Here is a 26,489-nt window from a genome sequence, read left to right as displayed (position 1 = left end):
AGATGGTATGTGTTAGACCGGAAATGTGTAAACTTTGACTCTTTTGTGGTGACTGTAGCAGTCCTTTTTATTTCTATATGTTTGGCAAACAAACTTTTCGGGAGGCAGAACAGTACTGTTCTTACTCTAAACATAGTTAAATTGAGCAAGAATAAATCAACTACTACCCGAAAAGGACTGCAGCTTGCACTCTCTAGGCGACTGGTAACCGCTGAAAATATCCACCTGGTCTGGAAAGTGAGTTCATTCCATTACAGGCGGAAGTCAATTTATTCTTGTGTAAATCTTCTCCAGATTGGGGTCTTCCCCTAAATCATTACCGTATGATCCTGTAAGGATCCTGTAAGGGCGCCCTCCCCCGAGACACCATCCATCTCGTTTTTTCTGGCTAAATATCTATAGCCTACAAATTCCGAAACATCGCCCATCCCCTATTCCCATCAGACATCACTCTATGTTTGACGGGAATCGCATCCATTGTGCGATCTGCGGTACTGGTACGTGTGACAAGGGAGTTCATAGCAGATTCTCACATCTATGTCCGCGATCTGCGCATGTGATATTGGTTGTTGTGACTTACGAGTTGTTCCCACATCTTTATTGCACCGTAAAACTCAAATCTGCTGTGTCCGCGATCTGCGGTGTTGGTTCCCATGACATGCAAGTCTTCGGAGGGTTCCCACGTGTCCTTCGCACCGTGTGAAACAAATTTGATGTGTCCGCAATCCGCTACAGTAAAACCTCGTTATAACAAAGTTGAAGGAGCGGTCGTAAATATTTCGTTATAACCATTAGTTTGTTAAAGCCAATGTCCATTTCTTCCACTATTAGCAAGCAAGGGGAATTATGATTGCTTTGTTATATCCATTAGTTTGTTATAACAAGGTTTCACCGTATATCTTTTACCATGACACGAGAGTTCGTAGCAAATTCTCGCGTGCTTATCGCATCGTGAAACACAAATTTTCTGTACCTGCAATCAGAGGGATTGGTTCCCGTTTCACGTGGTTGTAGCGATTGGCCCAGTGTTTTATCACTTTTTTTTTATATAACGTTTTGCTGTCGTATTTTCAAAAATAGCCCACCTCGATGTTTTTCACCATTTTTCTTTTCATTTTGGGTGGGCATCCTCACGGGCTTCTACGGTATATTTAATGGTTAAACATCTGACTCCACTCTTGTAGTGTTTACAATCACAACTGGTGGCAACTGTTAGCTTTCGTGTGCTCTTGTCGCTAGCTCCCGGTTAGCTCAGTTGGTAGAGCGCTCCCCTAGCCTTGGAGAGGTCCCAGAATCGTTTTCTGGGCAAAGTGAATTTTGTTTCCAGCTGCCACGTTGTACTTCTTTCTTTCAGTAGAACATTGCTCACGAGTTCTCGGTTTCTCTGGTCATTCTGCAGGAGGCTCTTGGAAATTACACATTCCTTCCATTCACTTTGCTGCTGGGCTTCTTCTGGACCTTCACGTACAAGAAGGTGCCAGAGACCAAGAACAGAACCTTTGAGGAGATCTCCGCCCTCTTCAGGAGGGACGACGTGACCAACCTCAATGGGCTTGCCACCCAACGCAACTCTTTAGCGCCCGGGCAGGACGTTATGTTTGAAGAGAAGCCAGAGTCTTGTAAGTTTTGACTGGTCTGGAGAAGAACTGCATGCAAACAAGGCTCGCCCAGGCTTTGCCTTACCACCGAGTGAATGGATGCATGTCAGCCCTTGGTTTTTGTTCACAGATATGGTTTATTTTCTGGCAGTGTGTTCTTTGCCAAGTTGAAAGGCAATGGGTCTCCACTGTGTTCTTTTTTTTTTTTGTTTTTGTTTTTTTATCTTGAAAGGCAGCTTTAGTTTTGATTTTCACTGTAAGGAGCTGTTTCCGAGTTAACTTTGGCCTTTCAACGTTGTAGAACCCGAGACATTGTCTTGCGTCTCGGGTTTTACAATGTTGAAAGTTCACCAGCTCGCTTGCATCTTCTCTGTAATTTCTAACTTTGGCCCTCTTATTTTTGATGTAATGAAGCATTTTAGTTTCCGGTGACACATTTCCTGGAGAGAGTTTGTGGCAGAACACTTAAGAGCCTTTAGGCTTGCCCACTTATACTGAAACACATATTTGGTTCAACCTTGGTACAAAATCAAGTGCTACATTTTATTTCCTTCAATTGGAAAAGTTTGTTTAATTACACAGAGGGAAGGGTACCAGTCGAGCATGTGCTCAATCTTTTTTTTTTTTTTTGTTCTTTTTTTTTAATTTTTAGTTACTTCTATTGTGATGCTGAACATGTAAACTGTGATGTGAAATAAGGGGCTTACTATTAATTGGCAGTTTCACATCGAAGCATCCCACATACTTCAATATTGATAACAGTGATATATTAATTTTTTTTCGAAATCTTTTTTTAGAGATGAGCCTTTACAAAAATAGCAGTAAGGGTGTCTTTTTTTATCTATTTACAACATTATATTCTGTCAAGAGGCCAGTGAATTTTCTGTTTGCCACCTGTTTAATTTTTTATTGCAAACTGTTAATGGCAGATGAGAACCAATTATATGTACAGTTGTTTGAAAGATGGGTCAGTTACATTTATGGCAATGTCCCTGATTTAGGGCATGTGAACAGAGACAATTCTCTCATCTTGCTTCTGAGCCAGATGGGATATATTGGTTCAGTTTTTGTTATTACAATGTCTTGACGTCTTGCAGTAGGTTTTCATACCGTGATTGATAAGGAATGCCCTAGAGTCCTGAGAATGGCACTTTATGTTTCACTAAGTGACTCACTTCAGAGCATCGTAGATAGAAAGTCTCTTAAAAAAAATGTTGGTTGCCACTCTGAGGCTTCCAGGAGGTTAATTTTCAACTTCTTCCTGCTAGCTTTGACTGTCCTCATATTCTGTTTGGACTACTCATGCTGCATGTGCAATCTGTGCAGGCACGCAGCCAGGATTTTGTTTCCGGGGGGTGGGGGGGTCGCCCATGGCAAAATGCTGTATGAGGGGGAGGGGGGAGAGGAGGCCCCAGCAGAATGGAAGATTTGGGGGGGGGGGCCTGTGCCCGATGGGCCCCCCCTCCCCCTGGCTATGTGCCTGAATCTGTGGATGGGTAATTTCTAGCTATATGCATGCTGTGATTGTTTTGTACTTTTGTGCATGCCTTTGTATTTTGCCATTTACAAGAAATTTTTCTATTTACCAAAGAAGTTGATCTTTTCACAGTTATACTTCTGAATACCTGTATCTTGCCCTTGCGTGCCATATTTTGTTATTATTTGGTTATGCATGGAAGTTGCATTGTTCTTTGCCTTTTGATTGAGCTTATTTTACCAGAGGCAGGCATGACAGCGTGCTGCACCTTGTATTTGCAGCCATTTAAATACTCTTTTGTCTCACTTGCTTTGCTGCAATAAACTCACAACTTGTTGAGTCACACAAATTATATGATGTTGGTGCATATAGACAATAGCAGTTTTTTTTATTTTGTGCAAACCATGAATGTTGAAATGAGATTATAGCATTAAAACTAGAAATAGGCTGATATCCTGCTTGAGAAGCAGTAGTGGAGATTAATTACAAAAGTTCTGTTGGCTGCTACCAGCACATAATACCATATTTACTCAAATCTAACGCGCCTTCAATTGTACCATGCACACATTTTTCGAGGTCCGAAAAAAAACAAAAAAAAAACACGATGACCTTGATTGTTGCACGCACCAGATTTTATAGGTTGGATACAGAAATTAAACTTATTCTCACTTGGAACAACGAAGGTTTATTCCAAATGCTTCAATCTTGCGATGAAATAAACGGTGCAGTCTCTCGCCGGCAATGTCGTCATCACGACGACGGCCTGGCGCAGCGCCCGTGGGGCGGCATGCATCACTCCTGATCGTTGTCGGACGACTCCTTATCGCTGTCAGCGGCCCAAAGCATTTCATCTTCGGTGCCGTCCATAGCGTTAGAAATTCCGCACTTCTTGAATGCCTTGGTAACCGTGGCAGACGGGATCATGCACCACGCATCTTTTGCCCATTGCACGTGATGCGGCCCGATTTCCATCGCTCTCCACGCACAATATAACTTTTCTTTTGATTCCAATATCATGGCGAACGCGGCGTGTCTTTGCAGTGGGAACTTCCACGCTGATACGAACGCAAGAAACAAACGAGCTGGCTATGCTCTAAGTCTCTCAGCTTCTTAGCGTGTAATGGAGTGGCCATTTTGAAATGTCGATGGCGATACGGTAGCGCAGTTTTGGGTCGCACTCGATTCTAGCGCGCATGCGATGTTTGGACCTATTTCCTTGGAAAAAAGGTGTGTGTTAGATTCGAGTAAATACGGTAACTAACAAATCGTGAGATGGTGAAATTTTGGTGTTAATGTGAAGGACAAAGAAAAAAATTTGTATCTTACTTACAGGCTAATCATACTGCAGTATCTGCCTTTGAGTGTCATTGAAAATTTGTGTTTCTGTTCACAGACGGAACATTCTTCGCATGAGCATCACGGGCATGGCTGTTGTCACTTCTATCTTGTTCAAGGCACATGATATTGTGTATGCCAAGCATGTTAATGTACTGTGCTTGTCTGGTTACAAATGCCCTATAATGTCTGCATGTCATATTCGGTTACATTTTCTATAGCTAGCCCTTGTTTATCACTTGCCTTTGCTTTGTAGCAGATCTTCAGGGGGAAGTATGCTCATCTTTTACATTGTTTACTCATAATTTTTTTGTCTTCGTTGTTGAACAGCTTTATGATAAAAGCATGTGTCTGATAAGCAAGGGCTGGCTGTGCTTTAGAAGCATTAAGCATTTCTTTTATATATGTCAGCTAAGAAGGGCAATGTATGCCTTGGGCATACCCTGTTGTGTTTACAAACGGCCCTCCATTTGTGAGACTTGTAACCATGGCGATTAAATTTTACAAAATTATTTTGCAATTCGGAGCATGTCACTCATGTTTACTCGAAGATCTAATGGTATTACTTGTATCTTATGTCTGAAAGTATAATGGGTAGTATGGAAGTTTTGAGTCTTTAGAACCAAGCCTCGAGGCTCTTGTTTAGAAAGGGCTATATTCGGGATATTGTATAAATAAGTAGCTTCCTATAAATAAACGTTTATGAGGCAAGCCTTTGTACACCGCAGCTGTCCTCAAACTTTTTTAGAACTCGGCTCTTAGGCGCCCGTTTCTGGGATGAGCAGCGTTGGCGTCTGCATAACTGCGCGTTGCATTATGGGATGTTTCCCCGCTAAAGTTAGTAAGAAAATTTTCCCGCAAAATTTCACAGAAAAATATTCTTGCTAACTTTGCTGAGTTAGGTTTTCCCGCTAAATTTAGTGGGGAAATGGACGTCCATGGCCTCAACACAAATTCAGTTTCCCTGCTAAATTTAGTGGGGAAAATGGCGCCACAACTTTGTGTCACGTCACCCATGAACAAATTTAGCGGCAGGAGGAAGAGGAGGGGAATGCCCTTCCCTTTGTACCACCCTGCTCCTCCTCAACAACTCTAGTCCTCAAACCTTTTTAGAGCACGTTTTCGCATTACAAAGATTTGTAAACGTCTTTTTTCTTTAACTCCCCGTTTCCTCGAGTGATAGTCAATAAACCTCTCTCCCCCTTTGATATTCGTGGAATAAAACAATTTGGAAGCTTACAAACTGTGCTGGTAATAACACACATGTCATAGTTGCTGAAAGGATTAGAACGGCAGGGTGTGGCCTTTGAGTGCCTGGCCTTCAGCACAGGACGCGCTCCATGCCCTCCACCATGCCTTGGCTGCGCTCGCGTGCTCGAGGTGCACAAGATGTCGGAGTGCCGTCAAAGGCAAGAAGCTTGTGCTTGAAGCTGGGTTACTGAAGCCCCTTCCTGCCGCTCTCATCGCCTTGTCGGGGACCACAGAAAGAAACATAGAAGTGTTCTGCTCGTAGTCGTGCCTCAACACCCCGATCGCTCGAGTATTTAAACATTCTTGGATTGCTTAAACTAAATAAACCACTTGGCGATGGTTGGGAGAATTCGGGTGCCAAAGGAAGTGCTGGGAGTAAAGTTATACAGGAACTCTAGCTGGGGGAGTATCCTGGGGAACCCCTGGGACTTTGAGGATGCAGTTGTGTCTCGCGCTAATATGGAGACATCCAAAAACATTTTATGTAACGTGACTTGTTCATAATACCGAGACCAAAATTTATCTGTTTACCCAGTTCGTCCCTGGTAATGGTGTCTGTATACACGTTTTCATCTCGGTAGTTACCTGACCGGCAGACAGAGGGCGCTGACACACGCGGCGCCGTAGGGAGCCTTCATACGCGCACACGGCACGTATGAAGGGCACCCTAGGCACGCCGCGTGTGTATGAAGGCTCCCTACGGCACCGTAGCCAAGCAAAGATTAAGTGAATGGTGGCAGAAAGCGAGAGAAAACTAGGTGTTTTCTTATTAACTGATGGCAAGGGGGTTTTATTGCCCCACTTTCTTTGCAGTGCGGAGTGAATATAGATTTCCCATTTAAATATTCTAAGCTTAAATGGTGCAACAAAATGGCTAGGTGGCATAAGCTACCGCCCGATCCAAAGGGCTCAGCAGGATTCATTTATCCATCCATCCATAGGGTGGTTTCAATTTGGTTGGTTTCAGTTTCAGCGTACTCGCGGCTGTGTTGGTGTGTTACATCAAAGTTTCACTTAGTTCTGCAATATAAATGGATCCCGTGTGGTACCCATTAAATGATACTGTGGTAATGGGCCACCCTTGGGAACTATGACGTAGTTACTAGCCTAACTTTTGTATGTTTTTACGAACACCATTTGATAATGTTCGTCGTTTGGCAAAGCTTGGCAGCGAAACAACTGAAATGATGCAGTAGGAAGATTACCGATGTCTACGGCTGTAGTGTACGTACCGCCTGACACTAGTTTCCATAAAAATAAACTATACTTCGTTTCAGCTTAGGTCCGAGCGCGGCCGATGTTATGAGCCGAAGGGCCAATCAAAAAGCGCAACGTCATGGCGTGCTCCCTGCGCTTGATAGGACTAGCCGGAGAGGAGCACGCACAGCGAGACGGAGAATACCGGCTGGTCCTATCAACTGCAGGGAGCATGCCATGACGTTGTGCCTCTTTCGCTGTTTGATTGGCCTTTCGGCTCATAACATCAGCCGGGCTCGGACGTAAGCTGAAATGAAGTATAGTGAAGACGCTAATGCATGGTGGCACAGTGAAAAAGGAGGTCGACAACCTGACTAACAATGTGCTGAATCGCAGAGAACAGATGAACTTGCAAGTTAGTGCTTACTGTTCAATTTTCGAGGACACTAACAGCTTGTAAAAATTGACGACCAGGAATTCCCCTTGTAATGACGCATGGAATGCAAAAAAGAAGTGATATTGTCTCCATCGGTTTGTTTGAAGAAATTAAGAGATGGTCTTGATGGTCCATCCTAGGCGGAGTAGAAAAATTGTTCAACTATTGGCCCCGCTAAACCATTCATAACCAGCATTTCAGGATGTTGACCTTAGGAAACTGTTATACGAACACTTCCTTGCAACATATTTAGAATATGAGATAAGGAACAAGCCGTCGATTGAAGTCTGACGTCTGACTTCCGTATAATTTGCGAAAAAATGGCACAAGAGAATTGACCTCCAGAAAGTGTGGATGAAGTCAAATGCTAGGCACCACTTCATGACTTTGTGTACACACATCTTTGTTTGTTTAAACAAATGGGGCGTCGATGCCGCTTTCAGCGCTGTTGACTCTCGACTCTCGACGTCGCTTTCAGCGGCATCAAGAGTAAATCCGGCATCGACAACGCTGCACTCGTGTGATTTCTAGGCACACGGCTTCCTTTCAGCGTCACATATGGTGTGCCTCAGGCACCTTTGTCAAGCACTCACAAGATGTCTTTGACACGTTTTTCACTTGGGGAGTCCAATTCCTTGTGTTTAAATAAATTAATGAAATTGGACATCTTAACAAATTTTAATGACTGCAGACATGGGACCTAGAACAATGTATAGTATCTTTAAATTCATAAATAAATCGATCGAGCGAACGCTTGTACTGCAAAAATTGTTCTCTCATATAATCAAAAGCAACTGTTTTGGATTTGTTATAAAGGCAGAGCACAATGCTTTCAAGAAACACGCATCATAGCTCCTTCTGTTGACTATATTTGTTTTCTTTAAGATCATAAATGCACCAGTGCTAACACTGATTCCTTTCCTCACGTATCCGATAGTCAAAACAAGCTATTAAATCAAGTGCACAAGTTGTGCACATAATGATGGCATGCAATTAGGCAGTAAAAAAAAGTATCAGACGACACTTCACAAAGCAAGGCAAAATATTGTGGTGAAACAAGACGAAAAAATGAAAGACATACAATTCTCTGTAATGCGAAATAAGAGTGCAGTTCTTGAGGAGTAAGGGAGGGTACGGAGGGGAGGATATGCCGCTCCGTACCCTCCCCTCTTCCTCTCCTTCTCCCCTCCCAGTTAGAGGGGAATTTAGCAAAAATCTTCCCTGGGAAATTTAGCAGAAATTTTCCCGCTGAATTTAGTGGGAAATTTTTTCTACTAAATTTAGTGAAAACTTTTCCTGTCGCCCTTCACCCCGATGGACGGGGTCCCCCTACCCATCACTTCCGCCGATCCAGAAGAGATCCTCAAAACGTCAGTGGTTGAGAATCACTGCTCTGGAATAAAGCATGCGCTCTTTCTGAAGGGAAACACTTTGATGAACCGAGATTTCTATCGGTGGAAATCAATTGTATTACTTGTGCCAGTGAAATGTATTCAATGCAGAGATCTAATGGAGCCTATTTCATACAGGTTATCTTCACCAGCACCACCACCACCATCACTGTCACTATGGAAAATTTCACAATAGAAAGAAACTTGAACTCAATCACCTAGAAGACCAGCTGTAGCAACAAGCTTAGAAAAAATCTAATGTTTTACTGAGGGCAGGTGGGTGCTTTTCTCTTATTCTCTCAAAACTTCTGCTCATCCTGTTTTTACTGAAGAGTTGGACGAAGATTACACTTCTTTCAGGAGGAGGCTACTTGACAATTGCGTGGAATAGCTCTTTGCCATAATTTTTTTCAGTAGCAAGATTTCGTGGATCTGTATAGATAAAGGAATCAATCTGAACTTTTGTAGAGTGCAAGTATTTGCCTGATCAGTACAGAGGATTCAATAATTCTGGTTATGGAGTAGGGAAATTAGACAGTGCCCGCTTGCATTTTGATTACGGAAGTCAAGGTATGATGGCTGATTTGACAGATGGTCATGCAGGGCCAAATACCAGAACAGCTGTAAGTGGTAGGGACAGAAAAGGTAATGAAGGTGGTTGTTTTTCAAGAAATGTCAGTGGCTCCACAATTTTCATTGGAGCAAACTCATTTTATCGTATTATTTTGATGTATGCCTCAAGAAGTGTGGTGAATTTTCTCTACACTGCTGTAAAAAAAGGAGGAGATAATCTTCACTTGAAAACTGAGAAATAAAAAATTGGGTGAAGGAAAATTAAAATTTCTTAATATTATCCAGTCCTAAATAATCTGCAACGATTCAGTTTTTTAATTGAAACCAACTCCATCATTTGAAACAATATTGTTTCATATTGAACCAGAAAAGTCTCATGTGAGTTAGAGATATGAATACAAAAAGATACTTTGTGATTGTAACTCAAGCATATGAGGTGGTTATGCAGTCAAGATTTTTCAGGAAAACTGACATTACAGTGGCGATTATCTATACTACAGACATTGCCATCACACAATATTTTAATGTGTGTAAGCTCATTTCCTTACAAACTTTTAAGTATTTTTCTCTTTTTTTAGAGATGTCTACTGGGAACTATTTGAGAAACCTAATTTCTTTGTTTGAGATAATGCTTACTATAAGCAGTATGACGGTCTTAGATCCTTCAAATATGTCATATGGATTATATGGGATGGTTACTGCTCTACTTTTACTGAACCAGTATAAGTTACAGAGAAAACGTTTATAGTATTGCATGTGTTTGATGCCCACCAATGGTGGATATTTTCATCGCCCCTTCTTGGCATGTAGGATATTTTTGTACACATTTGACATCTTAGCTCAATATATGTATATATGAAATTACAAATAACAAAAACATGTTACAGTGTGTGCTTGTCTATTTTGTACTTCCTATAATTGCGTTCCAATGTGCTCGTTGATATCTTGATTGCTATCTTAATATTTTAATGACCAGAACCAGTACTGGACTGCAGAAAGTAAAATACATGTTTCGCTTTAGTTTGTGTTTTTTTGCTGCTTTATTTTGTAAAACGTTCAACCAACTCGCCCAACTTTCTTTCTTGTTGAAATATGTGTGACTGAAAGGCAAATACAGCTTAAAAAGGAAGAAAAATAGGAGTATTGTTTTGCAAAGTGGCTAGCACATTTACCACAGGAATTTTTAAGTTAAAATTTTAAATTTAGAATGTCACCAAAATTTTTGAGAGGCTTTTGTCCCAACCAATTGTGAAGTATCGCATCAAAAGAAAATAAGTATAATCCCAAAGAACCCTGCCAAAATTGTGAAAAGTTCCTCAATATGTGTGTCTTTCTTTTTCACTTCATGCAGCAAGATCAGTCTGCTCACTCCCGAGTGCAATCTTTCTACACGGTTAGCCTGGGCACCACAAGGTCCCATCAGCACCTAAGGTGGTTTCACATGGTGCGGCCATCGTCGGGCGTCCACAGCTGTGGTGCCGCGGCAAGAACAGAAGCTGGAAAGCTTTGTTGTGATGCCAATAGCCCCCGCTCATATCATTCCTCCAGAGCGGGAGTCTAAGAACAACAGCCACCCTTCTTCCTTCACCGTGGACTCTTGAGGGCCAAAGCAGAACAACAGCATCAACGACCGGAAAAAAGAACAAGCTATGCATTCTCCCCCATTCCCTGAGAACTCGGTCGCCGGGGCTGGAGACTGTTTGTCGCCTGGCGTCGCTCTTCACGGCCGTTTCGTTTGTCTCGTCTCGGACAGCCGGTTATGCCCAGCAGAGTTTTGCCAGGTGGATGACTACTGCTATTACTACAACTACTACTACTACTCCCCTGGATGGTTATGCAGGACGACGTTTATATTGTATATTGTGCCTTCAGTTTGAGTTTGTGACTCCTCGTTATGTTGAACTGCCAGCAAAAACGGATAGTGGGCGGTGCGCAGTGACGTGTTTCTTCTTGCCGACGTGGGCGACGCATACATTATGCCTCAAGGATAATGCGTGCAAGAGGATTCATTAGCGTTACTATGGTAGTCAGAAAAAGGATAACAAAGGTGTCGAAGTGAGGGTAGTTGCCTAGTTTACTATCTGTAAAAAAGAAAAAGACATCATGCTCAAACATGTAAAAAGTATGTATAAATGCGAGTGTGTTAAAAGGATATATATATATATATTATATGAGCTGGTATACAGATATACTGTGTATACTTGCACGTGAAGCAGAAAAGTATCACGCCCCCCCCCCCCCCCCCCCCCCCCCCAACAGCAACCAAGTTATTTTTGGTTTGGCTGTGTGGGCCCGGTTTATTGATTTTGAGAAATGACAAATCTTATCACCTTTGTTTATGCTTTGATGCTTAGTTTCTTCTTGTTTCATGCGTAAAGGCTTATGGAAATGCAGAAGTGACATTGAATTTTGTCTTCCAATTCGCTGGTGTCTAGAGTTGCAAGGTGACCAAGTGCATCCAAAACTTGAAGGTTTGTTGAGCATTAGGATGTTGTATATGTGTGTGTGCCTGCCTGAATGTATGAGAACCTGCATTTTATCTTCTGTTGTTATCTCTTAAATGCTCAGATATTTCCTTGTTTCTTGACAAACAGAAGGAATACAAATAATTTGAGACTGGCAGGCAAAAAATGCACATTGACACCCCTCATTTATGTACTGCAACCTTAGGAGAAACTGCTCATTGGCAATTTCAATTCTTAGGCTCTTTGGAACAGTGTCATATTTATCTGCAAGTGAGATGATTGGCTACAAACCAGGGTGAATTAGAAATTGAGCTCATGCTACTTTCATTTCAAATCTCAGTCACACCAGTTGAACAGGGGCGCCAGCCAGATTAATTACTAGATAAATGACTGCTGGCAAGTTACACCTCAGCCAATCATTGCATTGCAAAAACAAAACATAGAACTTTGAAACTTGCTTTGTTCCTCTATCTTGTGGGCTGCTTTTAGGACATCTTGTTGTCAATGCACTCTGCTGAATCTGACAAAATAATCTTTGCCTTTTTTTTCTCAGCTTAGTATATTGCAGTTTGAAAAGAGGCAATGAGTGAGGCCTATTAAAGCAGTCATCTTGCATACAGTTAACTATGGCACTTGGTCTCTCTTGACCATTGTTTCCTTCTAGCCACAGGGTACTTGAATAATGTTTACGCTGGGCAGCTCTTCTTGATGCTGATTCAGGACAGTCTTCTTAAAACTGCTTCATCATGGTTGGCAGATTTGCTAAGCCATCTTAGCTGTAGGAACAACTGCTCACAATAGTAGGTCTGTAGACTACAAATGTTACCTAGCTTTGAGGTTGGTGTTAGACAGCCACAACTTTGAAAAAAAAAAGCCGCAAAACATTTTGGAATTTTTTTATATTATAATTGTTTAAAACTTTCTTTCCTGAGGTATAAGGATGTGTGGTGTTACTGCTTCGATTGCACGCCCATATTAAAGCAATAAGAAGTTTTAAAGTAACTATCCAAAATGGGCAACTGGAAGGCCTTGAGTGGGCTAATTTGTCATTGCGCTTTCACTCTGCATTCCAAACTCATGGTCTTTTAGTGAAGAAGTTACTTTCTGATCTATTGGCAAAAAGTTCAGTTGCATTTCCAACATTATTTAGAATATAAAACCAAACACATACTTTTTTTAATTTTTTTTATGGAAGTTCTTATGAAATATGTATGTTTAGTTCATCAGGCTGATTATTGGCATGATGAAAAAATGACGAAACAAAAAGTGAGATTAGCTCTCCACACTTGTATGACTTTACAGAAAGAACAAAAAAACGAATAAAAAAAAAAGCTTGAAGCCAGGATGTGCAAGGGCGAATCAAAGGTCTGTTGTGTAAACCAACCTTCTCGCGAAGGCAGATTTGATGAAACAAAGGGGTGGGGAAAAACTCGTGCTTTCTTAATCATATGGTGCACGTAAGTTTTATACATATACTACCCATTTTGAGAAGTCGTTTATAGAGCCGTCATGAAACACGGAAGTTAAGAAAAACGAATGGAACATAATTGCTGCTGCTGCTTAAATATATACTGATACTCAATTTTTGTCACAGTTACAAGCCTGGCGCACTACATTTCGAAACATATTTTTCAAAACTGACGAGAAAATAAAGAACTCGTGTGCGAAAGAAAAAAAAAAGCGACCGAAAATTGCACGAAATTTAGAACACCGGAAAATAGTTCCACACAGTTTCTTGGAAAAAGAAGAACAAAAAGCTAGCCATGTGTAGCCATTATTCAGAAATCAGAAAGGTGCGTTTATCTCAACCACATTTGCAATTTACGTGCAGTAACAGCACTTTTTTTTTCTTTCTTTTTTTTTTTTTTTAATAATGTGTAAGACGAGTTTTTGCATCTTCCAAGTTCGATGCGATTTCGGGTCGGTTTCTCGCACATCTGATCCAACTTTTAATTGTTATTTGTTTCCAGTCAACAAAGCTGTAATGAGTTAATTTTATTTACTGCTACGATTATTTTTATTGCAGTTCTACACAAAAAGCACAGATATGAATGCTCAGGATTTTGCTTCCCAACAGCTTCAGGAACAAGCTTTTTGTACTTCTGTAGGTAGACATTAAATGATCCAAGATGAGCCATAACCTAGACGTGATAGAATTTTGTATCCCAGTTTTGGTGATTGTGTTGTAAAAACCAAATGCTATTCGTTTCTGTTTTCCTTTTCCAAGTTAATGTGGTTTTTCGCGCTACAAGCGGTTATTTGGTTCCAAATAGAGACGCATCGCAGATGGTCAAAATGTGGGATTCATCTGCGAAAAAAAATGTACAAATACCCATCTGTTTCCTTGACATAGTACCTCTTGTCAAAAACATTGATTTCAGATGCTTTTTTAGCCATTGTGTCCCGTCTCTCTAAAGGGGAAAAACATTTTTTTAGACTAAGCCTTTTTGAATTCCTGTCCTGCATTTAGTATTTGCCATTTGATGAAAGGAAAAAAAAGATATGGCCGTAGATGAGGAAGACAACAAAATGCACGATGAAAGAGTACCCCTGTAGTCTTTTTTTGATGTTCGCGGCCTACCTGGCATTTACAAACTTTTAAATTACTGCCCTAAACTTAACATTCCCGTCGCACCACCCGGTGGGAATTCTGTATAGTTGTAGTGCCAATGTGTTTTGTATTCACGAGAATAGGTGCTTTTCTCTGTTAAACTTTGTTGGGTTTGATTTTAACGCGATTTTACCAGCAGACGACCCAATGATGCGATTACGAAGAATTCCAGCATTGCGTTATAAAGAGTACATTATGAGAGAGCATTGATTGCTTCAGGAGGCGTGAGTGATTTGCCTCTCTGTTGAATACGCTTCTCTGCGTCTGTTGTCGCGATCAGACACGGTGACCGTTGCGCTACTTGATTGTTTTAGGACGCGTGCTTAGTCTCTTGTGTTGGGTGTTTTGATAATGTTACCGAGAAAGGTTTCATGTGTAAATAATGTATGCTACGCATTAAAATATTATTAGTTTGAGCAGCCTGGTTTCGACAGTCTGCGCTTTTCATTGCCGCGAACTTTCATGTAAATGGTTCCCTGGGTATATTTCGTTTCTCACTTTATTAGGTTGCTGCGCGCTTCGTTCGTAACTGCAACGAAGAGGTTAGGTGCTCCCTACACGTCGAGGGAGCTTCTCAGCACGCATTGGTGTCATACGGGGAAACAGCAATTCGCGCGGAAGTAAAAATAAAAACGACGCAAACAAGGTACGGAATGCAGCACTTCGTTTGTGCATGTTCCACCTGTCTTTGCGTTCTTTTTTTTTTTTTTTTTTGCACTGTTATTTTTATTTTATTTTTATTTTGCTTAAACATTGCTTTAACTTACATAAACAAATTTGTGCGTGTTAACATGAAAACACAAGACATTTTACTTTCGACATACACGATTTTTTTGTAAAAAATATATCGTGCGTGTCGAAATAAAAAAAAATATATAGTGTTTGTCAAGATATTTTGTAAAAAAAAACCTAAAAAAAAAGAACCTCGTGCTCTTTACTTTTTTTTTTTTTGTAATTTTGCAGTTTTGTTAGTGACATCTCCATCTGATTTGTTTATTTGACTATTTTGGGTCTTTGCCTGAAGTGATAACAATTAAAATGGAACCGCTCCTACAAGAGCAAGCACACTGTCGTTTCTACATGATCGATTAACTCCGACATTAATCGAGCATAACATTTATTTTAAAAAAAATGTAAAATCCATTCATACGACAGTTCTTGCTTTTCTGCGAGCTTTGTAGCAGCAGTCTGAGAAAATACTTGCAGTTTAATGGTGATATTTTTTAGGGAGAAAATATTAAGCAGCTTTTAGCATTGTCTTTGACGGTTTGTCTGCTGAGCGAGAGTTAGTGCAGCCGAAGTGCGTCCTTCAGCGAAGTGCTCGCGCTGGCAGCCCATAGTGGCGGAATTGTGACTACCATGAAAAAAATCTGTTAAGCAAAAATTAAAACGAGACACAAGGCAAATGGAAACAATAGTACACTCTATGTAAATACGCTATAAGAGCAGAGCTACGTCTCGAGCGGTAATACATTGGCAACATGATTATTATTGTACGGCATGCCATTTCAAGCGCTCAAGGCATGGGAACGGGCTCACGCAGTCCCTCGCAGTCAGTCGTCTGCGGGCCGCGTCCCAGCGAGTGACGGGCCGCGTCTGCTTTACTCACGAGTCTGCGACGAAAGACCGCATCCCATGCATAAAAGGGCTTCCCTAGTGCAGCCAGTAGAGTGGCCTAGAATGGGGGAGTGGGTTGACCGCGCCCGCTTGCTGAGGAGGTTCATTTCTAAATTGAGAGATGGCGCTCCGCGGAACCTTAGCCTAGAGTTCCTGTATAGAGCCTATACAGGAACTCTACCTTAGCCTAGAGTGCCTCAATGTTGCTGGCCGGCAAGCAACATTGAGGCACTCTACCTTAGCCCAGTGCCTTAGCCTACTCCTGAAGCCTTCCCGCGCGCTTCTGCGATCGCGTGCGTATCAGCGCGTGTGCGCGTCCAAATGCCGACTAACAATACATCTACCAGTTCGTTACACTTCATGGCCTTATTCTTGATTTTGTTGTAGACGATAATATTTGAGGGACTAATCGTCTTTTTAAGCTTCCAAGCTGCTTTTGGAATATATTCCGATAGCGTAACACCTGCATTGAAAATTCCACTGGTATTGCCAGCATTACAAGTTCCGCAGTAAAATATCACAAATAGTCAAGACTTCTCTTTGAAATCAACATTTATTCACAAAACCATTTTATCACCAAAAGACAGTTTACGAACTTTTTCTATACTGACTGGAATCACACAAAGATGTTAGGAGCACCAACTATTTTTCGTGTGCTTGACCTTTTTTTTTTTTTTTTTTTTTTTCCCCGCTTTATTGCTGTGCACCGAACAAAAACACCTATGGTATGCCCTTCACGCGAGCGTATCCTGTTCTACAGCCAGGCGCAAAACAGTAGTTTCGCCGGCGATTAGGCATTCTTGCATTAGAGTCGAAGAACAAAACCACTAGACAACAGTAAACACAGTGACCACACGGCAAAGCCACGCAGTCGGTCACACGCGAGCTGCAGTCACTCACTCAACGCCAACACCGAAGCCAATGCAAACACACGCGATCCAAACCAACGCTTCTTTTTGCGCCTGTAGGTCGTGCGGCTGCGGATGTGACGTATTTTCGTGACGTCGCGCCACTTCTTCGCTCCTTCTGGGCGCGCACAAAAAAGTTAGATAATTTCAACTTCTTTCTCAACGCACACAAAAACGCGCGGTGACGTATAGGGCGCTCCTGTGTCCCGGCCAATCGGTGGAGGGCCAGCTAGTTCCGGCTCCGCGTTTCTTCGCCGCCTTCTCAGAGCAAGTGACAAAAGCGCCCGGTGCGCGTCCACAATTGGCCCTCTCCTCCCCCCACTTTTATTCTCTTCCAACATAACAACGCGATCTCTCTCTCTCTCTCTCTCGCCGCCTTCTGGCTGCGACAGACTGGCCTGGCCGGCCAGTCTGTTGCGCGCGTGCGCGCTTGCCCGAAGCTGGCCCGTCCAAACCAAAGCGCACGGTTCTGACTCAGAAAGCGCGCCCGGAAACAGCAAAAACGTCAGGAAATGCGTCACATCCGCAGCCGCACGACCTACAGGCGCAAAAAGAAGCGTTGGTTTGGATCAGGTCGACAGCAGCGCCCCCGTCGGCCTCCGACACAGACCGCATCACCTCGAAGCATGAGCGAGAGAGGGCGGTGAGCTCACTACCCCATTTCCCCATCCAAGTGCCGCGCAGAGGAACTAGGACAGGCCGCCATGTTTAGGTCACTATGGCAGACGACACGCACCATAATGCTGTTGCTGCCCAGCATTTTACGCTCGCCTATGTGTAGTGACGGGTGATTACACCTGGCGGAACTGCACACACAGGATCTGGGCACGAGGAAGCAGGTCGGTTCTAACTTGACTCCAATGAAACAAGTAACCGCGATGCTTGGGTAGTTCAGTGCTCTCCAAACTTAACGCCGCCACTGGGTTCCCAAATATACAGCTTGTGTCGGCTACTTACTGTTAAATTTGGCACCAAAACGTTCGGGATGCCTTCTCAGGATGGGATAGAAATCGGGAATCCAGACATTCTTCAGATAGTTGAATCGGCCGCTGCAGGGACTGTCAGAAACGGCAAACGCCGTGGCGACGTTAAGTTCGAGGCGCACTGTACAGTACAATAGTGTGATGACGTAAAACATGCTGTCAGAAGTAGGTGAATTACGAACTTATATCAGCATATATGTTGTCAACATATATCGACAAGACAACATGTATCATCCAGGAGCTGCCTGCGATGGCCGGAGCCGGATGTTGACAAAACGACAAATACGTGAGGGAGTGTAGCGGGACAGCCGCTTATCCATTCTTTTCGGGTATTTCTGCCCCATGGGCACGTTGGCTTTTTTTCGGCAAACGAACAGACACGGAATATTCTCTAATATATACCCAAGCTTTATTTGTACGACAGGAGCGCGTAAACGACGACCTGAACACGTGTCACCAAGAGTGTAGAAATTTCGCCAAACTCTTACGCTACAATTATAGGTTATATTTAGCATTCCGTGGTATCAAATAAATCCAAAACATTCCGAAAAACACTTGCTGGTAAAATTTTCCTCAGTTCGGATTTATCCGAAAAACTCAGAATTTCGAGGTCACGGTGGCAAAATGAAAAGCACACAAAAAATACGGTATTTTACGAGTAAGGTTTGTCAGGCTCGGGGTCTGTAGTCCTAAAAAAAGCCATATCCATTTCTTTTTTTAGTCTAGGATTATTTACAAAAGGGAGTTTCCCGTTTATCTCGTCAATGTTCATTCGGTACACTGGGCCAATGGCGACGACAAATGCACTGTTCCGGTTTCAAGTTAGCTTTGTGCTTCTCACAGGAAGGCTTGTGTTTCCACAACATTGAAAGTTCTAAACCTGTAGGTTTCAGAGTACGGGGTAAGGGAAGCTGAAGCGTTTATGCTTCCCAACGACTATCAGGAGTTGGGCTATTTCAATTAGTACCAATGTTTATTGAGGCAACACTGATTTGCAAGATTTGTCGTCGGACATTCAGTACTGCCAATTGCAAGGACAGCAGGACGCCAAATGCAGCTGCTGAAATATTTTTCGATACCGGTGCTTTTTTTTATAAATTTAGGGCACATTTTTAATGCGCTGGCACCAGAACACTCGTTTTCACGAAAACCCGGCGGTGTCAGTCCCTGCATGCCGTGGCGTCCGTTTGTCAGCGCAATGCATGATGTTGCAAGGAGGAGGGTGGTGAGGAGATTTCGTGTTTACAGAGTAAAGCGCGAAACACATGTACGACGAAACCTTCCGATCCAACGTGCGGACTGCCGGAATGACCTTGGGGGGAGAGGGTTTTCGTAGCATCGGAGAGCGTTGAAAACCCTCGCCTCCGACCGTCGTATTGCGCGGTCGGACGTCGGATCGGACGGTTTCGTCGTACATGTGTTTCGCGCTTTAATGTCTCATCACGGCGGCGGGGAGAGAGGGAGAGGGTGACGCGTGCTGACGTCAGCGCTTCGGACCAATACGAGCGTCGCATAGCTGGCGCGTAGCCAGAGACGAGCAGGCGCCGCGAAGCTTTGGAATGCTGCCCAGCTGAGTTGCCGCTGCTGCGATGGATGTGGTTCTTTCCACGAGTGATATGGCTGACCTATCCGAGAGCGACGACGGAAAAAAGCCGAGGCCACGTGTCGGCGACGTCAGACCGAGACAGAAGAAGAGCGTAAAGCGCGAGACACATGCGCGTCAAAACTGTCCGATCCGGCGTGCGAACTGTCGGGAAGATGGCTGCTCCGAATCGCCGCACAGGACGGTTCGCGACACATGGTTTCCGACGCGTCGTTGCGTCGCTCCGTTCAGCTCCGCCCAGTTTCGGGTGTCCCTCTCACCCTCTACCAAATGGATGGATGGATGCTAATGGCTATAGTTATAACGGGCGGTAGCTCGCGCCACCTAGCCTAGAAAACTAAAATACTTCCCTCGCCCTTCCTGGTTTGTCTGGCTTTAAAACAAACATAATATTTTTATTACCTTCTATTAAAGTGTGCGTGTGTGAAGATTTTCCGTGAGGCTATTTTTCTGCTCGAAATCACTTAATCGCGAAGGACCGCAGCGGACCTTAAAGGGACACTGACAGGGTATTTATGCTCGCCGAGGTTTTTAGTTGTACGTGACATATGAGAGCTCAACTACCCAGAACAGAATTTGCGGCTCGAAATTCGGTTTCTTTCCGCCCGAAAACCGCCGATCAAGAACTGGCCGGTTCGAGTATCGCTCACTCTCTTTTTCGCGGTCACGGGCCGTTTTCTAAGGTATCGATGCGACCACCAAATTTAATCAAAGTCGTGGGTCACTGAAGGCACACACTCAAGATAAAAAATAGAAAAAAACATGAAACCCATTTTTTGTGGCTTCTAAAAAGCTGTAAATACGTTAATTGAAAAAAAAAAGTTCCACAGACAACCGGAAGCATTCTGTGTGTTCGTCGTTTCTCGTAGGCAGTGGCTCCTCGGACGGCCGTCGCTGGAGCCACATCCACACAGACAAGGCTCCTTCGACACCGGAAGTGACGTATAAAACCACGTGACTTATAAAATTAATATAAAATTACTTTAATTTTATATATTCAGCCATATCTTAAACTTCTATAGCCCACAAATATATTTACAATGTATTTTTATGCACTTTTGAAATTAAAAGGTCACGTGGTATAAATAAAATAAGGCTATTGAGCTATTATTTTATGTAAAGAAGCGGTGCTATAAAGTCTAATGCATTGTAGACATACTGTAAATTAGTTTGTCTCATTATATCAATATCCTATGACGTCGCTTAGAGCGCCGCGCCTGCGGCTGTGCGGGCTCTGCGCGCCTGGCCTGTCCCTCCTGCCCGCCTGCCCTGGCTAGCGCCTGGCTGGTCTGGCGGTCGGTGGCGGCCTGGCGTTGGCGCGTTCGTGGCGTTGGCAAAGTCCGTCGAGCGTCAATTCGTCGAGTGCAGCTGGTGCTGGTGCAGCGCGGTGTCTTCGGTCAGACGCGTCGGTGAGGTGGTGGAACTCGAGCGGTGCGCAGGTCGTTCGATATCTCCAGCTGGTGTGGCGTAGAGTGGGTGGACTGAGCTCAAGCATATGAGTTTGCAGCTCGCGTGCACGTGAAGGCTTTGCATCGACTGGGTCGTTCGTTTCGCCTGCCTCGCCGTCACCCTCTTGACTGCGTTCAACTACGACGTGTATGACCGCGCCCCTGAGTGAAGGGGGCGCTGCTGCTCGGGCGGTGAACGGAGGGGGGGCGGAGCCAGGGGGGGGGGGGGGGGAGGGGCCAAAAAGGGAGAGGGGGGTACGCGCCCCGGTAAGTGAAGTAGCTCGATATGGGCTGTCGGTAACTTAGGTGCTTGAGACGTTCGTATTGTACTATTGGTGATGTACTACATGGTGAGCCCTTTCTTGACTATTTATGAACGAAACTCGTATGAAAAAGTTGGCGTAGGGCAAACTCCTTGTTGAGGTTGACACAAAGCCCCACTCTGGTGCCCCCCTCTCCTTCCATGCTTAAGTTAGTTTTACCCGTCACCGTAGAATTGTCCCGAGGGTTTATTTCTGAGGATTACTTGTTTGACTCGGTAGACACATAGCTGGTCTTGAGTCTTTCCAGCTAGAGAGGGCGCATCTCATTCCACCACTCTCCTTGGAACTTTAAAGGCAGGCTACATTCAGCATGGTGCCTAAAATCTTTCCGTGGGGCACACAGGTGTCGAGCTGAAGCCTATGCCAAGTTCTACAGCTAGGAGCGTGTTTACAATGATAGTAAGTGAAAATGCACTGGCATACCATAACTACTTGAGAAACTTTTGCCTCATGCCAGCTGTTTTGAAAATGTTCATATCGGCCTTGTTGGACGTCTACTACCCTGCGAAGGCTATCGATACCTCCTCACTATTGTGGATTGGCTTACCTGCTGGCTGGAAGCGACACCTATACAAGACATCGCATGGAGCCGAGACCATTACATCAGCTTTCATTAACACCTGGTTCACACGATTCCGGCACGCCCATTGAGGTTCCAACAGAATGAGCAACAGTTTGAGGCGGTTTTTTTCTGACGCCTCTCTGTGCTGCTGGGAACCAGACACATGAGACTGCCTGTCATCCGCAAGCCAATGGTCTCGTTGAAAATTTTCACTGCCAACTAAAGGCTTCAATTATGACCAATCACAATCCAAATCATTCATTGGATCTCCCCCTGTCATCTTTCTTGTTCTTTAAGCAACTGTCGAAGAAGACTGTGCCTGTTCCTCAGCTCAACTTGTCTATGGCACTTTGCTTCATTTGCCGGTTGAGTTGGCAGCTCCCTGACACCCTGCAGCAACACTCGCCAAGACTGGGACCTACGTTGAAAGACGAGAGAAGATCTTTGAAGGCAGCATGCCAGTACCGACCCCCACCAGAGCAACCACCAAATCATTCACTGCAAAAGATCTAAATGAACACTGAACCACATCTTGTCTTTATGAAGAATAAGAAACATTTTACAATCAAAGTTAATGGACCAGAACTAGTTTCCACAGACAGCCTCAAACAGCCTATGTTGAAGCAAACCCAACATTGTGTGTCAAAGGTGAAAGTTGCCTGTTTCGATAAACAAGGTGTTTTACCTTGTTTATCGAAACAGGCAATTTTCACCTGCCCAACAACTTTTCCTCATGGTCTTCAACAAGAAACAATTCACTGGAGTGACTTCAGTGAATTTTGGGGGAGATGCCTGCCACTTTTATCCTCATTTCGCTGTCATCCCTGGCTACTGCTTGCCAAAAATAAACTTCCTAAAAAGGCAGACAGAAATGAATCAAAGTTCTCACTCAAGAAAACAGTCTGTGTAAATTGTTTTGCCGTGTCGTGGGCTATCGTTGAATTCATCCTTAAAATTATATAGAGCCTGTATCTGCATCAGGAAGGGGCATAAATTTCTAGGTGGTGCCTTTAATTTCATGATAAGCTTAACTTTATTTCTCATGCAAAGTCTGAAAAAAGTGTCTTGGTACGGCAACCTTTCTCAAATTTTTAGCCATTCAACTTTTTTGCTATGGAATCAGAATAGTGGATCACCATTGCACTACAAGTGCAGTTGTCTGCAGTGCAATGAAGCGCTGGAATGAAGTTGGTCGTAAAGGTTGAAGCATCAAGAGGGCCTATAAGGGTTATTTATTTATTTATTTATTTCCAATACTACTAATCCCATTTGGGATTGTTTTAGGGTGGTACATCATACAAAAAGATTTTTGTTTTTTTAGTACACATTTGAAGATAGTGGTATGCAAGCCTATATCGACAGGTGCACTTCCAAATTAATGAGAAAATGCTCTAGACTAGTGGAATGTACAATGTTTCACGGCAAGCGATTCCAATCTTTGACAGCTTGGGGGAAAAGAAATATTGGAAGCACTTATTGTGGGTTGGAAGTTCTTTATAAAGTTTACCATGGTTATATCTTGTTAGCCGTTTACCAGTAGGGGTAAGATGATTTCCTGTGGGAATGTTGAAGTTGCTGTTAGCTAATTCATATAGAAACTTGAGCTTTGCAATTTTTCCTGGCTGATAGTACTAATTTTTATGCATTCATTAAATTGGTGGGGGTAGGGTATCTATTAGTCATGTGCCAATAGCAGATTTGGAGTTTGAAACAAATAGTGGTTTTGGCTAAATACTTTCAAATCAAATATTGAATGGTTTCTCAAAGCCCAGACTGTTGCACCATGCTTAAACGAAAATCCAGCTAAACTCGTGAAGGTTGTACTCAAGCTTCCACTTGTCCATTTATAAGCTAATTTTAATCTAACTATATTTACAGACTGTGACCTCAGAAAGTTCCATGCCTTGGGATGACAAGTAAATTACGTATTTAACATAAAATGAAACCTATAGTATAGAGCTGTATCTATACCTGATTGAAATTGAGTGGATTTACAAGCCTCGCTATATGCGAATATTCTTTTTTCAATCTCGAATTAATTAAAAAGATATGTATTACGAATGGTTAATGCAGGTTGTCTGGACATATCTACCTATCATATAATCTTGCATTGGAGCCACAGTTATTTTGAATACTTTACTACACGTACATATAAACATTCACAAAATTTTAGTTTATTTTTAAACACCAGGCGCGCGCGTGCAGAAAGTGTGCTTTTATTTCCCAAGCACGCCCATTGCGGTATTCATAATTTCCCAAGTGTTGATTGCAGCGGGTTGGCCGTTGAGTGCGCTTCTTACCGAGCACCGGTGCACTGCAGAGAAGAAACATCAGCGGGGGTCGCTTTTGTGTGTGTGTGTTGCTTCTCCGCAGTGCTCCCACGCTCGACAAGAAGCGCACTTAACGGGACTTTGAAAAAAAACTATTTTTTTTTTTTCTAAGCAATATTGACAATGAGTTACATGAAGACAACTTCATTACATTTGTACTGCACATGTTCATGCTAGCGAGATACAGCTGGGCCTCGCCATCATTGCTGCCGTACGGCAAAAACTCCTTGTTTAAGTGTGGGGAGGGAGGGGGGAGGAGTTAGGCGTTTTCCTGAAGATGTGCCTGTAGACTTGGCAGGTAGGTGACAGTGAAAGGAACACCAAGAAAATCTGGAAGATCTTGGGTGTATGGCCCCTAGGAAGAGGTACATTTGGTGGAGTATCTCCACAACTGCAATCTCCTCTAGTGTCTTCGCCCTCATCGCTAAGTCAGAGTCGACTTCTTCATTCACCTGATGGAAAAACATCTCCTTTTCACTGAAATTATGAAGACACGCGAAAGCACTCGGAAATAAGGTAGCCATGCTTTCTCAGCGACGTGCAGTCATGGAACCAAGCCCCCCCCCCCCCCTTTTTTTTTGTTTTTTTGTAACGTATTGTGTTGTTTTCTATGAAAAGCAAAGGAAGGCAGCGGCCAATGGCTTCAGAAACTCTGCAGGAGATGGCGCCATGCGGCCCCTTAACAACCTTCATGTAGTCTGCCCTGATAAAGTCGTTTTTACTACCACCAACCATTGTTGTGGAAACGCGCAAGACACGTGCCACGACCCCACGAGTGGGTGGTCCACCGCGAAAAATTGTGTGTTGTTTGTATGTTTGTACAGCCTGAAGGTAGTCTGCCTCAACTGGTGGCTGTCACTTGCAGAACACTGCGCAACGCCTGCGCAGCCGTGGAGGGACGTGTCGTCCAGCGCGTCGTCTGGTGTGGACCCCGGAGCCGCGCGCTGGCTGCTTTGCCGCCACAGGAAGTTTACTCCCGCACTTCGAAGGTCGCTCGGCTTACCATATCTGAATCGATTATCGAGAACTGTCTACAATTGTTCGGGCACATACCAACAATCCCGTAGCTGCTGCTGATTATGGTTCTCGCGCAACGTTATCTGGGCAAAAGTATTTTCATACAGCCACGCTGTGTTTCTTCGTTTCTTCGTTGTTATTGTTTTCTTTTTCCTGGCTTTACGATAAAAATAAACGCCAAAAGGCGGCACCAACAGGTCCATCGCGTTATTTAAAGCAAGACACTGTCGTTTCCTGTTAAACAGGGCTGTCGAATAGCGCAGCATGATTCACGAGATATCGGCTCTGTGTAGTGTTGAAGTTAGGAATGACAGTGCAAAATTCGAATGAAAGCAGTGATCGCACACTCCTTCTCTTAGCCTTCGAAGTGCGTGAGTGAATTTCCCTTGACGGGCAAACCTGGCAGCGCGTGGCTCCGTCCGTAGCAGACGACGCGCTGGACGCCACGCCCCTCCCACTTTGCGGCTGCGCAGCGGTTCCGCAGCCGGCATCAACTAGGGCGAGTATACCTTGCACGGGTGCGGGGTCCATGCGCTCCCGTGTTCTCTTCAAGCGTCACAGTACGTACATGAGTTACTAAGAAGAAATCACAACGCTTTATTAGTCAGCAACAAACAATTTTTGTAATCGTCCTTTATAAGATGCACATCTCCAAATTACCATATCTACTTGTCACTTGTCTTAATCCTTGAACCCTGGTCTGTTCCTTTCTTTTAATTTCTCGTTCCTTCCCCCCTTCTAAGAGCCCCTGGCAGGCGCCGTTTTCATTGTTTGTACGTATGGCGCCTGCTAGGCTTTGGAGTTGTGCGCTGGGCTGTGGACTTGTGAACATTGGAAAGGTGTATACTGGGACAAAGCTAAATTGGTATGGGACAGGGGGAGGCTTATGGGGCTTCACTTCACCCCTGTGCTTCAGCCCCCCCTCCCCCCTCCCCCCTTCGCAAAAGCATTTCATCCCTCTCTCTCTTTCTCCCCCCCCCCCCCCCCCCCCCCCCCCCGAAAACTATTCCTGTCTATGCCACTGATCTTGCTACAACCTTTAGATTAGCTGTTACAACGTAAGAGCGCACTTGATAATCATGTTGCAGACCACGGGCCATCGTCATTGAATTTCCCTTTATCCCAGTATGCCTCCGTCGTCCTTTTGTGCCATAGTTAGTTTGTTGTACATTTTATAGCTCTGGTCGCTTTTTCACCCCAATTCATCCGATATAAAACGATGTCGGAACGCGCTTCTCTTGGTATCGTTTAACGCGTGCAAGCGCGGAATGGCGTCATGTGCGACAGTGTGAAGCTCTTTTCGACCGATCACAGATGCTTACCAGCAGGATTTTGCGCTGAATTTATCCTTTATTACAGACCAG

General features: G+C 43.7%; 1 protein-coding gene across 8 annotated transcripts in view; it reads left to right on the top strand.

Annotated features, from left to right (window-relative positions):
* The window catches only part of LOC8029493 (glucose transporter type 1), a 162,821-nt gene extending 148,071 nt beyond the window's left edge, over nt 1–14,750 (top strand). For 6 of the 8 annotated variants that reach the window (XM_040503881.2, XM_029980325.4, XM_029980326.4 and 3 more), the window contains exons 14-16: nt 1,400–1,619; nt 8,824–8,961; nt 10,610–14,750. In XM_040503881.2, the coding sequence (XP_040359815.1) occupies nt 1,400–1,619; nt 8,824–8,921 (318 nt within the window). In that variant the 3' untranslated portion in view covers nt 8,922–8,961; nt 10,610–14,750. Of the gene's footprint in view, nt 1–1,399; nt 2,229–4,468; nt 5,650–8,823; nt 8,962–10,609 lie in introns of those variants that run through there. The other 2 variants (XM_042292436.1, XM_042292437.1) reach the window with 2 other exon arrangements.
* Nucleotides 14,751–26,489: the final 11,739 nt, after the last annotated feature.

This window comes from Ixodes scapularis, unplaced genomic scaffold (assembly GCF_016920785.2).
Source record: "Ixodes scapularis isolate PalLabHiFi unplaced genomic scaffold, ASM1692078v2 PGA_scaffold3__209_contigs__length_174095766, whole genome shotgun sequence".
NCBI lineage: Eukaryota > Metazoa > Arthropoda > Arachnida > Ixodida > Ixodidae > Ixodes > Ixodes scapularis.
The sequence above is the reverse complement of the archived record's forward strand: the minus strand, read 5'-3'. Positions and strand labels throughout refer to the sequence as shown.